Source organism: Manis pentadactyla, chromosome 19 (genome assembly GCF_030020395.1).
Source record: "Manis pentadactyla isolate mManPen7 chromosome 19, mManPen7.hap1, whole genome shotgun sequence".
Classification (NCBI taxonomy): domain Eukaryota; kingdom Metazoa; phylum Chordata; class Mammalia; order Pholidota; family Manidae; genus Manis; species Manis pentadactyla.
In genome coordinates, this window is record NC_080037.1 from 1,258,799 (window position 1) to 1,272,712 (window position 13,914).

A 13,914-nucleotide genomic window follows, 5' to 3' on the forward strand; every position below is an offset into this window, starting at 1 on the left:
TAAACAGTCAGTTCAAATATGAATACTCATTTGGTTTTTATACTTGATTTATATGTGGATACCACATTTCTCTCTTTATTATTATTATTTTTAATAAAATGCTGAAGTGGTAGGTAGATACAAGATAAAGGTAGAAAACATAGTTTAGTGTTGTAAGAGAGCACATGTAGATGATCAGGTGTGTGCCTGTAGACTATGTGTTAATCCAAGCTAGACCAGGGCAATAAAACATCCACGTATGCAGAAGATTTCTCTCAGAACGGGGGGGTGAGGTTCTAAGCCTCACCTCTGTTGATCCCCAATTTCTCACCTGATGGCCCCCCTGCGACTGTGCCTGTCTTAGGTTGTTCCTCCCTTGAGGAATCTTACCCGTCTCTGGCTAACCAGTCATCTTCCGGGGCCATACAGGGAAATGTGAAGTTGGTAAGTGAGAGAGAAGCCTTATTGTTTGAAAAAGTTAGCTTTTTACTTCTTTGCATATTTATGCCCTGTGGCTTCTATGCCCAGCATTTGTCTTGAGGTATCTTTACCACTTGGAAGAATTATGATACTCGGTAAATTTGATATGAGGCACGAATTCTATTTAAGGGTTGTAATTAGGAAGGAAGAAGAAAAGCTATAGAAGTAGCAGGCGGAAGAAAACATGGGAAGATTGATTATTTCTTTGATATATCTTCTTGTAGAGTAACTTCAGCATGTATAGGTTTTAAGCTACTACTTAAATTGCACACACACATTAACATAATAGGAGTACAGTTACATAACCAAAGCATATCTGTAATTACCAGCCATCTCCAGTGAAACCAAGAAAACCAGTTAGGCACCTTAGGCATTTGTGAAAACTTATCTAAGATATGGTGGATATTGTCCAACTGAACTTGAACAGTCTGAGAGAAATCAGACAAATTAAAACAACCCATTCCTGGGGACTGTTCACATGCCATATGTTCTTTTAACAATAAATAGTTTGTAGTTGTAAGACTTTGGAGCGCTACAATTTGCACTTCTCCAAATTCTTGGTTGAGTTCCAACAGTATAGATCCAGTCCAATTTTGTTGTTTTACTGTATGCACAGGCCAGCTTAGATATCTCCTTCCTCATTCCCATGGCAGGTCCAGGAACTGGTGGGATGAGTGCATCTACAGCTGTAGCAGTGCGTGGATCTTTGTTGGGGTTTTTTGATGATCATCTTCTGGCATGAGTCTTCCAGAGGGTGCAGATGTTGGAAGTTCTTTTTCATATTGTATCTTAGTTCATTTTCGGGGTAGCCCAATTAGGCTTTGATCCTCTGTATAAACACAAACAGACCCTTTGCCTACACTTTTATATGCCCTTTATACCCTTGTGTAGAATTCGTTGGAGGTTACCACACAGGAACTGCCCTTTTTTTTTTTTTTTTTTTGCTATCACTAATCTACACTTACATGACGAATATTATGTTTACTAGGCTCTCCCCTATACCAGGTCTCCCCTATAAACCCCTTTACAGTCACTGTCCATCAGCATAGCAAAATGTTGTAGAATCACTACTTGCCTTCTCTGTGTTGTACAGCCCTCCCTTTTCTCCTACCCCCCCATGCATGTTAATCTTAATACCCCCCTACTTCTCCCCCCCTTATCCCTCCCTACCCACCCATCCTCCCCAGTCCCTTTCCCTTTGGTACCTGTTAGTCCATTCTTGAGTTCTGTGATTCTGCTGCTGTTTTGTTCCTTCAGTTTTTCCTTTGTTCTTATATTCCACAGATAAGTGAAATCATTTGGTATTTCTCTTTCTCCGCTTGGCTTGTTTCACTGAGCATAATACCCTCCAGCTCCATCCATGTTGCTGCAAATGATTGGATTTGCCCTTTTCTTATAGCTGAGTAGTATTCCATTGTGTATATGTACCACATCTTCTTTATCCATTCATCTATTGATGGACATTTAGGTTGCTTCCAATTCTTGGCTATTGTAAATAGTGCTGCAATAAACATAGGGGTGCATCTGTCTTTCTCAAACTTGATTGCTGCATTCTTAGGGTAAATTCCTAGGAGTGCAATTCCTGGGTCAAATGGTAAGTCTGTTTTGAGCGTTTTGATGTACCTCCATACTGCTTTCCACAATGGTTGAACAAGTTTACATTCCCACCAGCAGTGTAGGAGGGTTCCCCTTTCTCCACAGCCTCGCCAACATTTGTTGTTGTTTGTCTTTTGGATGGCAGCCATCCTTACTGGTGTGAGGTGATACCTCATTGTAGTTTTAATTTGCATTTCTCTGATAATTAACGATGTGGAGCATCTTTTCATGTGTCTGTTGGCCATCTGTATTTCTTTTTTGGAGAACTGTCTGTTCAGTTCCTCTGCCCATTTTTTAATTGGGTTATTTGTTTTTTGTTTGTTGAGGCGTGAGAGCTCCTTATATATTCTGGACGTCAAGCCTTTATCGGATGTGTCATTTTCAAATATATTCTCCCATACTGTAGGGATCCTTCTTGTTCTATTGATGGTGTCTTTTGCTGTACAGAAGCTTTTCAGCTTAATATAGTCCCACTTACTCATTTTTGCTGTTGTTTTCCTTGCCCGGGGAGATATGTTCAAGAAGAGGTCACTCATGTTTATGTCTAAGAGGTTTTCGCCTATGTTTTCTTCCAGGAGTTTAATGGTTTCATGGCTTACATTCAGGTCTTTGATCCATTTTGAGTTTACTTTTGTATATGGGGTTAGACAATGGTCCAGTTTCATTCTCCTACATGTAGCTGTCCAGTTTTGCCAGCACCACCTGTTGAAGAGACTGTCATTTCGCCATTGTATGTCCATGGCTCCTTTATCAAATATTAATTGACCATATATGTCTGGGTTAATGTCTGGATTCTCTAGTCTGTTCCATTGGTCTGTGGCTCTGCTCTTGTGCCAGTACCAAATTGTCTTGATTACTATGGCTTTATAGTAGAGCTTGAAGTTGGGGAGTGAGATCCCCCCTACTTTATTCTTCTTTCTCAGGATTGCTTTGGCTATTCGGGGTCTTTGGTGTTTCCATATGAATTTTTGAATTATTTGTTCCAGTTCATTGAAGAATGTTGCTGGTAGTTTCATAGGGATTGCATCAAATCTGTATATTGCTTTGGGCAGGATGGCCATTTTAACGATATTAATTCTTCCTAGCCACGAGCATGGGATGAGTTTCCATCTGTTAGTGTCCCCTTTAATTTCTCTTAAGAGTGACTTGTAGTTTTCAGAGTATAAGTCTTTTACTTCTTTGGTTAGGTTTATTCCTAGGTATTTTATTTTTTTTGATGCAATTGTGAATGGAGTTGTTTTCCTGATTTCTCTCTCTGTTGGTTCATTGTTAGTATATAGGAAAGCCACAGATTTCTGTGTGTTGATTTTGTATCCTGCAACTTTGCTGTATTCCGATATCAGTTCTAGTAGTTTTGGGGTGGAGTCTTTAGGGTTTTTTATGTACAGTATCATGTCATCTGCAAATAGTGACAGTTTAACTTCTTCTTTACCAATCTGGATTCCTTGTATTTCTTTATTTTGTCTGATTGCCGTGGCTAGGACCTCCAGTACTATGTTAAATAACAGTGGAGAGAGTGGGCATCCCTGTCTAGTTCCCGATCTCAGAGGAAATGCTTTCAGCTTCTCGCTGTTCAATATAATGTTGGCTGTGGGTTTATCATAGATGGCCTTTATTATGTTGAGGTACTTGCCCTCTATTCCCATTTTGCTGAGAGTTTTTAACATGAATGGATGTTGAACTTTGTCAAATGCTTTTTCAGCATCTATTGAGATGATCATGTGGTTTTTGTCTTTCTTTTTGTTGATGTGGTGGATGATGTTGATGGACTTTCGAATGTTGTACCATCCTTGCATCCCTGGAATGAATCCCACTTGGTCATGGTGTATGATCCTTTTGATGTATTTTTGAATTCGGTTTGCTAATATTTTGTTGAGTATTTTTGCATCTACGTTCATCAGGGATATTGGTCTGTAGTTTTCTTTTTTGGTGGGGTCTTTGCCTGGTTTTGGTATTAGGGTGATGTTAGCTTCATAGAATGAGTTTGGGAGTATCCCCTCCTCCTCTATTTTTTGGAAGACTTTAAGGAGAATGGGTATTATGTCTTCCCTGTATGTCTGATAAAATTCCGAGGTAAATCCATCTGGCCCGGGGGTTTTGTTCTTTGGTAGTTTTTTGATTACCTCTTCAATTTCATTGCTGGTAATTGGTCTGTTTAGATTTTCTGTTTCTTCCTGGGTCAATCTTGGAAGGTTATATTTTTCTAGGAAGTTGTCCATTTCTCCTAGGTTTCCCAGCTTGTTAGCATATAGGTTTTCATAGTATTCTCCAATAATTCTTTGCATTTCCGTGGGGTCCGTCGTGATTTTTCCTTTCTCGTTTCTGATACTGTTGATTTGTGTTGACTCTCTTTTCTTCTTAATAAGTCTGGCTAGAGGCTTATCTATTTTGTTTATTTTCTCGAAGAACCAGCTCTTGGTTTCATTGATTTTTGCAATTGTTTTATTCTTCTCAATTTTATTTATTTCTTCTCTGATCTTTATTATGTTCCTCCTTCTGCTGACCTTAGGCCTCATCTGTTCTTCTTTTTCCAATTTCGATAATTGTGACATTAGACCATTCATTTGGGATTGCTCTTCCTTTTTTAAATATGCTTGGATTGCTATATACTTTCCTCTTAAGACTGCTTTTGCTGTGTCCCACAGAAGTTGGGGCTTAGTGTTGTTGTTGTCATTTGTTTCCATATATTGCTGGATCTCCATTTTGATTTGGTCATTGATCCATTGATTATTTAGGAGCGTGTTGTTAAGCCTCCATGTGTTCGTGAGCCTCTTTGCTTTCTTTGTACAGTTTATTTCTAGTTTTATGCCTTTGTGGTCTGAAAAGTTGGTTGGTAGGATTTCAATCTTTTGGAATTTTCTGAGGCTCTTTTTGTGGCCTAGTATGTGGTCTATTCTGGAGAATGTTCCATGTGCACTTGAGAAGAATGTATATCCCGCTGCTTTTGGATGTAGAGTTCTATAGATGTCTATTAGGTCCATCTGCTCTACTGTGTTGTTCAGTGCTTCCGTGTCCTTACTTATTTTCTGCCCAGTGGATCTATCCTTTGGGGTGAGTGGTGTGTTGAAGTCTCCTAGAATGAATGCATTGCAGTCTATATCCCCCTTTAGTTCTGTTAGTATTTGTTTCACATATGCTGGTGCTCCTGTGTTGGGTGCATATATATTTAGAATGGTTATATCCTCTTGTTTGACTGAGCCCTTTATCATTATGTAGTGTCCTTCTTTATCTCTTGTTACTTTCTTTGTTTTGAAGTCTATTTTGTCTGATATTAGTACTGCAACCCCTGCTTTCTTCTCACTGTTGTTTGCTTGAAATATGTTTTTCCATCCCTTGACTTTTAGTCTGTACATGTCTTTGGGTTTGAGGTGAGTTTCTTGTAAGCAGCATATAGATGGGTCTTGCTTTTTTATCCATTCTGTTACTCTGTGTCTTTTGATTGGTGCATTCAACCCATTAACATTTAGGGTGACTATTGAAAGATATGTACTTATTGCCATTGCAGGCTTTAAATTCGTGGTTACCAAAGGTTCAAGGTTAGCCTCTTTAGTATCTTACTGCCTAACTTAGCTCGCTTATTGAGCTGTTATATACACTGTCTGGAGATTCTTTTCTTCTCTCCCTTCTTGTTCCTCCTCCTCGATTCTTCATATGTTGGGTGTTTTGTGCTGTGCTCTTTCTAGGAGTGCTCCCATCTAGAGCAGTCCCTGTAAGATGTTCTGTAGAGGTGGTTTGTGGAAAGCAAATTCCCTCAGCTTTTGTTTGTCTGGGAATTGTTTAATCCCACCGTCATATTTGAATGATAGTCGTGCTGGATACAGTATCCTTGGTTCAAGGCCCTTCTGTTTCATTGTATTAAATATATCATGCCATTCTCTTCTGGCCTGTAGGGTTTCTGTTGAGAAATCTGACGTTAGCCTGATGGGTTTCCCTTTATAGGTGACCTTTTTCTCTCTAGCTGCCTTTAACACTCTTTCCTTGTCCTTGATCTTTGCCATTTTAATTATTATGTGCCTTGGTGTTGCCCTTCTTGGATCCTTTCTGTTGGGGGTTCTGTGTATTTCCGTGGTCTGTTTGATTACTTCCTCCCCCAGTGTGGGGAAGTTTTCAGCAATTATTTCTTCTAAGATACTTTCCATCTCTTTGCCTCTCTCTTCTTCTTCTGGGACCCCTATAATACGGATATTGCTCCTTTTAGATTGGTCACACAGTTCTCTTAATATTGTTTCATTCCTGGAGATCCTTTTGTCTCTCTCTATGTCAGCTTCCATGCGTTCCTGTTCTCTGATTTCAATTCCATCAATGGCCTCTTGCATTCTATCCATTCTGCTTATAAACCCTTCCAGAGTTTGTTTCATTTCTGCGATCTCCTTTCTGGCATCTGTGATCTCCCTCCGGACTTCATCCCATTTCTCTTGCGTATTTCTCTGCATCTCTGTCAGCATGTTTATGATTCTTATTTTGAATTCTTTGTCAGGAAGACTGGTTAGGTCTGTCTCCTTCTCTGGTGTTGTCTCTGTGATCTTTGTCTGCCTGTAGCTTTGCCTTTTCATGGTGATAGGAATAGTCTGCAGAACTGGGACGAGTGACGGCTGGAAGGGCTTCCCTTCTTGTTGGTTTGTGGCCCTCCTCTCCTGGGAGAACAGCGACCTCTAGTGGCTTGTGCTGCGCAGCTGCGCGCAGACAGGGTTTCTGCTTCCTGCCCGGTTGCTATGGAGTTAATCTCCGCTGTTGCTGTGGGCGTGGCCTGGCTCGGGCAGCTGCTCCAAAATGGTGGAGTCGCGTTGGAGCAGGGGCTGCTGGGAGGCTATTTATCTCCGTAAGGGGCCTCCCTGCTCCCTGCAGCCCAGGGGTTAGGGTGCCCAGAGGTCCCGGATTCCCTACCTCTGGATTAAGTGGCCCGCCCTGCCCCTTTAAGACTTCCAAAAAGCACCCGCCAAAACAAAACAACGACCACAAAAAAAAACAAGAAAAAAAATTTTTTTAATTAAAAAAAAAAAAAAAATTTTTATTTAAAAAAAAAAAAGGTGGTCGTTCGTTTTTCTTTATTCTCCGGTGCCAGCCTCAGGCCTCTGCTCACCGGTCTTTCTGCCCTGTTTCCCTAATATTGGGGTCCCTGTCCCTTTAAGACTTCCAAAAAGCGCTCGCCAAAACAAAGCAGCAAAAAAGAAAAAAAAAAAAAAAGAAAAATGGTCGCGCGCTTTTCTTATGTCCTCTGTCGCCCAGCCTCCAGTGCCTGCTCACTGTTCTTGCTGCCCCGTTTTCCCAGTATCGAGGGCCCTACACTCTGGCCCGGATGGCTGGGGCTGGGTGTTCGGCAGCCCTGGGCTCCGTCTCCCTCCCGCTCTGCCTGCTCTTCTCCCGCCGGGAGCTGGGGGGAGGGGCGCTCGGCTCCCGCGGGGCCGAGGCTTGTATCTTACCCCCTTCGCGAGGCGCTGGGTTCTCTCAGGTGTGGATGTGGTCTGGATATTGTCCTGTGTCCTCTGGTCTTTATTCTAGGAAGGGTTGTCTTTGTTATATTTTCATAGATATATGTTGTTTTGGGAGGAGATTTCCGCTGCTCTACTCACGCCGCCATCTTCCGCCCCACCCCTCGCAAATACTGCTTTTAAAAGCAAGATTTTCATTTACAAAATAGAGGAACAATCCTCTTCAACATGTCTCCCCTAAAAGAGACACTGTCCACATTCACATGCGAATTCTTCCAGGACTTACCCCGTCCACTTTCCCTCTGTGCTATTAGTATTTTTATGATGCACATAGAAGTTTAATAATAAAATTAAATCAGTAAATCACTAGATCATTCTGCACTGACTGCCTTTGCTTTTGCTCCATATGGACTTTCAACATCCGAGGGAAAGCCAGCAGATGCATCTTTGATAAGGAGGGAGCCGCGGGCTAGTCGGGTCGCACACACGCTGCACCCACCCACCCTTCCCAGTGTTTAGTTGGGTCACTGGTCAGTGAATGAACGAATGACCCCAGCAGAATCGGATGTTCTTCATCGCCAGCACCAGAGGGGCGCAGGGCTGGAGCACGCCCTCTGAGCGGGCCTGGGGACACTGGGGTCAGGCTGTGACCTCGAGGCCTCCGCGTGCATCCTGGCCACGGGGAAGCTGGAAGTATCGCCAAGTTCCGTGGCACTGGGGAAGGATCAGCCCCGGAGGAGGACCGTGGCTGTGACTGGAACCCTGGGGCAGTCCTGGGCGGGAGGGCAGATGAGAGCTGACCGCCCCACACCATCCCTGCGGGTGTTTGTTTCTCAAGGAGGCCGACAGTGCGGCTTCCTGTGACCTTCCGTTCCCTTCTGCTCTGAAGGCTTTGTTGACTGTGAACGTTCTCCGTAAGATGCCCAAACCTGGGCTGGGCAGGAAGGTGCCACGAAACGTGCAATCCACGAGCTGTCGCAACACTTCTGAGAGTCATCAGATAATTCCCCTTTTCACTGTGCCCCAGCCCTGGGTCCCACCCCGATCGCCAGGAGGCACGTCCACAGAGAACGGCAGGGGGCCTGCGGCCACCTCGGTGGCAATGAGGCTCGCCTCCTCCCCACACCGAGTCCAGCAGACCTTCCAGGGGGCAGGAGACAACGAGGGCCTTGGACGATGGGTCAGACTGGGGCGATGTAGCTGGAGGGGAGCAGGGGCGAGGGGAGGAGAAAGGCATAGAACACGCCCTTCACACCCCAAGCAGCTCCAGTCTGTGGCTGGAGGACGGCCTGGCCCCAGTGGCGCAGCACCCGGGCCGAGGGGGACACACCCCGAGCCGCGTGTCCCCCTCGCCCCTGTTCTCAGTGCCGATGCGTCCATCTGGCTTTATTGTTTCATTAATTGACAAAGGGACGTCTTGACAGCTATCAACATTTGCATGTAGTGTTTTCACTTTTGACCTTCATAAAAATCCTGGGAACCTGTAATGCTATTTGCCGCATTTTAAAGGCAAAGATACTGAGGCTCAGGGCGACTCGCCAGAAGTCACAGAGCATAATCCCCACCCCAGGCAGGTCCCCCAGCAGCTCGAGCACCGCGTGTGTGAACTGCGGCCGGGAGCCGAGAGCTCCGACTCGCCTGTGCGAGTGGCCGAGCCGGCTCGTGTGGGCTGGTCGCCGAGGGGAACAGAGTGACATCACGCGCCTGCTGCGCGCCCAGGAGTTTCTCAGTATTTTAAAATGTAATTTCTACGCATGCTTTAATTAACTTATTACTAATATAACTAAGGATCCCTGCAAGGCAAGATTATTATTTTGCCCATTTCTCAGATGAAGCACCTGAGGTCCAGAAAGTTCATTGCCCAGAGGTAACTGGTCGTCAGTAACAGAGCCAGGCCGGGGGCCCAGATTCCTTCCACCAGTGGGCCGGGGCGAGGAGCCTGTGGAGGGAGAGAAAGCCTTTCACTCCATTTTCCTGCTTCCAGTCATTTGTCCTTGTTCTCTGACAAGGTCACTGGGTCTGTTTCTGAAGGTCAGGGAAGCAGCCACTTGCGCTCCCATCAGGGCAACTGGAATGAGACGCATTAGCCTCTTTCCCAACAAAGCACCGGCTCCCTTTAAAATCATCTCTGAAGCTCCTCATGGGTGGCTTTTGGGGCCCATCAAATATAAGCTGCTGTGGTTTTACACACCCACGAGTATCAGACAATCATTTCTAACCAGTGCTGTGTTAAGCACGCACGCACACACACACACACAGACCTCAGGTTGCTGTGCCCTAAAACCATCTCTTCTCCCCTCTGCTGTGCCCGTGTAGCCGTCACCTGCAGGCCTCTGCTAAGCCCTCAGAATGGAACGATGTCCTGCGTCCACCCTCCTGGAGATTCCAGCTATAACTCCACGTGCCGGTTCACCTGCGATGAGGGATTCTCCCTGTCTGGGCCAGGAAGACTGGACTGTGCGGCTTCTGGCCACTGGACAGGCTCCCCACCCACGTGCGAAGGTAGGATCGTGGCCGCCCTTCCCTGTGGCTGCTCATCACAGACAGCAGACCCCGCAGGGGGTCACTCGAGCCACAGGAATCACACGCTCTCTCCATAGAGCACCGTGATCTAGGCCAAAGCGTTTCTCTTCCTCTTCCTCTGAATATTCTTATAACAATACCTTAAACAGTTCAGTCCTACAAAATGTTTCCATGTCACTACGGCCTTTCATGCTTTCTGTGATTCTGAAATATGAGGGCAGGCAGTGCATCTCTGCATCACAGATGGGGACTTGGAGGCTCAGGGAGGGCGGGGCTCGTGACATCCGCACTGTTGTGCGTGATGAGGCTCAGTGATGCCACTGGGACTCTCGGCACCACGTGTTTTTCTCCCACGCTCCTCACTCACTGAGCACCCATGAGCTACTCAGCGTGGGTGCGGCCCCACCCGAGCCCCTCCGGGACCTCGCGGTCTGCGCACGTACGTCTCCCCTCCCACTGCTGTGTGGACTGTGAGCTCCACCCAGCAGTAAAAGTGTGGGTGATGAGCATCTGCTGGACTGATGCTGGTCGTTTCCCAGTTAAGTTCACTGAAGCATGAGCCCTGTTAACAGCAGATCAGTGGGTCCCCAGAGGCGGGGCCGGACCTTACCTGCCTTTGATTCCCCCAAACATCTCCCTGGCCCAGTACCTAGCGTCTTGTACGCTCTAAAACAGAAGTTTCCTGAGCTAATTGACTCATGGCACACGTTTGCTTGCAGAAGGCACCATTGTTGCAGTTTACCATTTTGGGCACCCACTAACAATAAGACTAGTAGTAATGGTCATATTTATTGCCTGTGTAGTAACAGCTATTTCCTACGCATTTTCACATTTCCTTTACACAGCAGTCTGCAGTATGGTGATTATTATCCCCATTTTAAAGATTAAGAAGCAGAGGCTTTGAGAAAAGGTCAATAGCTGGCAAAGGTTGCCCAATTACAAAGTCCAGAGCTGGGATTCAAACCCAGGTCCCACCTGATCATTGGGCTGGTGTTTCTACCGCTACCCTACACTGCCACCCGGTGGCAGGCTCCTAACTGCGTCAGTCACCTGTATGCATCACTGCCCCGGCTGCAGCCACAACAGCTGGAATGGCCTTTAGAAAGGACAGGGCCTGGTACCAGATGAGAGCCCCAGACTGACAGGAGTCTATTAGTGCTACATGCAGAAAGCCACAGGGTCACTTATTCCCCTTGTGAAATGAGCACTAGGCCGATTTCCAAAGACAAGAGCAAGGCTCCTCCTGGAAGTCAGTCGCTACTCGGAAGGTCATGTCACACCCTTGGGCTTCGTTTTTCCCCATTCCAGAAGGTGAGGAGTGGACAGATCATGTCTGAGGTCTGGTCTCTGGTCAGGACTGCTGTTGGAGGACATGGGATGCTGCCATGTGCCGTCAGGAAGACACGATACCAGCCGTGGGGGGACTCGGAACATCTCCGGGGCAGCACCGGGCGTGCGTTCCCTCCCGCATTCCCCGTTCACGTATCCCAGCAACATTTATCACGAGCTCTTTTTCCACATTCTGCTTTAAGGCTAAAGAATAAGATAGGAATTATCTCAGTAAAGTTTTAAATCATTTACGCAGCCAGCATTGTTGTTGAATTTGCCGTCTCTGAGGCTCCTGTGCCGCACACGGAGATGCTGGCTGCCCACCCTGCAGGCCCGGCCCCGCTCGCTGTCTGAGCACCGCCCCGGCCCACTGTGGGACTCAGAACTGCCATCCCCGTCTTGAGCTCTGGATTTTGCACCTGTTTCTACCTTGTCCTCCAAATTTTATCCTCCAGATTTAGGCAAATAGCTCCTCTTCTTTCCCACTTTGCCTGAGTCCAGGAATTGTTAGTTTAGGGCAGCCAACTCAGATAAATTCATTATTTATAGTCTATGTTCTTTCCCGAGAAGTTTCGACAAAATTACGTCCAACACAGGTAAAAAGAGATGATACAAACAGAGAAGAATTCGTGAAATTAGCTCAGAGTAATAGAAGCCAACACACCGAGGTTGAGGGCAGAGTGCCTGCAAACCCACTGCTCACAAGGTCACGTGCAGCCACATGCACCCTCTTCGTGGGTACAGAGAAACAGCAGTGAAGACATCGATGGCAGACAGCAGTGCCCTGAAGCCCAGAAACAGCTCATTCAGTGTGTGACCAAAGCAACCCTTATCTGTGTTCTGTTCTTCTTGGAATGACTCAGGTTTTGGTAAAGTTTTTTAGTAAGCTTAAGAATATGACTACTTTTGAAAGTTACCCATAGAGTCTGTTGTTCAGTAAAAATCTCTTTCTCAGCATCAGCCCTGCACCCTTCTGCTCCCAGAGCACCCTCGGTGACCCCACAAATGTAACTCAGCCCGTGTTTGCAGAGCGCTCACCGCAGGCGGGCTCTGGGTTAGATGCCTTTGCCTCATCGAGGCTGCCCCTCGCCCGGGAAAACCTGCTTCCTTACACGATGCAGTCAAATCGCTAATGTTACTTAGAAGACTTTGGAGAGGTTCATTTTGACATAAGAGGGTTGGGAGACTTTCATAGATACAAGATACATAGATACACAGACACACTTGATTCACAGATTCAATGTATCACTTGAATCATTATTTTAAAATAGCTCCACTTGTTTCTTTCAGATCTTGTAAGAACACATGTTAGAGTGTATCCAAATTAAATTGCTTAGTAGCCTATTTGTTCATTTGACAAATATTTTCAGAGCCCCTCGAATGTTCCAGGCCCAGTTCCCTGAGATACAGTTTTGAAAAGAAATGTCCAAGTCCTGCTCTCACACAGCTAATGTTATGCATTTTCTTGGGCTTAAATATGAAATCCTGGGAGATTCTGAAAAAGTTATTCTAGTGAACATGTTCAAAGATGACTCAATATCTTTGACTTACACCAATAGATATATTTAGTAAATGTTTAGTAAATGGAATTGATCTGTCAGGCATGTATTTATTAATAACCCCAAAATCTGAGAGTTCTGAACTGAATTCAGCATATTGCTTTGGCTGAATGGATTCATGCATTAAGGATCCACAATCCTTCAGTGACCAGCTGGTCATTGGAAAACACGTGGGCGAATATGCAAAAGGCAGACACATCACTTTTACATGAGGCGTTGCATAGGACTTCAAGAGGTTTATTTAGAAAGCAAAATAGCTAAGCAAAAGGATCTGAAAGCTTACCTGGCCAGGGCATCGCTTTTAGAGAGCCTTGGATTTAAAGAAAAAATAGTCATTCAGTGTGTCAATAACCCACCATTGTCGATAAATAATAGTCTTACGTCAGAGAATTTAATGGGGAGAAAGACACAATGCTAAGAGAAATGTGTCACTGCAATAATTTATAAAAGCAATTTTTGAGGGTAATGGTAAGTTAAAAATTCACTTATCCATTCAGTTGGAAAATGGTACCGAGCACCACCCCCTGGGATCCTGCAGGGTGAATTGTGGGAGACACAGAAACTCATGGTCCTTGGGGTCCAGGATGAGGGGGGCAATTGACATGTGATGTGACGGCGTCTGAATTCAAACGAAAAGCCGGCACACTCAGAGGAGAGTTTGGGCTGTGGTGCTCTGCAGAGGCTCCGGAGAGCCTGGGATCCCTGGGGTCCTAGAGGATGGGTGAGTTGTGTTCAGTGAAAATAGGAATTCGGGGCAGTGCGGGCCAGGGACCACAGGCCGGAACGCGTGAGGTCGGTTCAGGGGATCCCAGAGACCAATCTAGCTTCTCCAGGAGGCTTTGAGCTTTTCTGTGCTATGGACGGTGGCATAAGAAAACAGTCCGGAGGTCCACATGGAGGAAATGGTTTAGGACAGAACATGATTATTGCAGTTTTACGTGTGCTGCGTTTGAGAAGGTGGCAGGATATCTGAGAGGAAGTAGTCAGGAAGGGGCAGAAATGAAGTCCTGGACCACACC

The 13,914-nt window shown here is 45.6% G+C and overlaps 1 protein-coding gene across 3 annotated transcripts in view; it reads left to right on the forward strand.

Moving 5' to 3' along the window:
* The window catches only part of SELP (selectin P), a 42,733-nt gene that overhangs the window by 19,949 nt on the left and 8,870 nt on the right, over nt 1-13,914 (forward strand). For all 3 annotated transcript variants that reach the window (XM_057495125.1, XM_036900633.2, XM_057495126.1), the window contains one exon: nt 9,801-9,986. In XM_057495125.1, the coding sequence (XP_057351108.1) occupies nt 9,801-9,986 (186 nt within the window). The remainder of the gene's footprint in view (nt 1-9,800; nt 9,987-13,914) is intronic.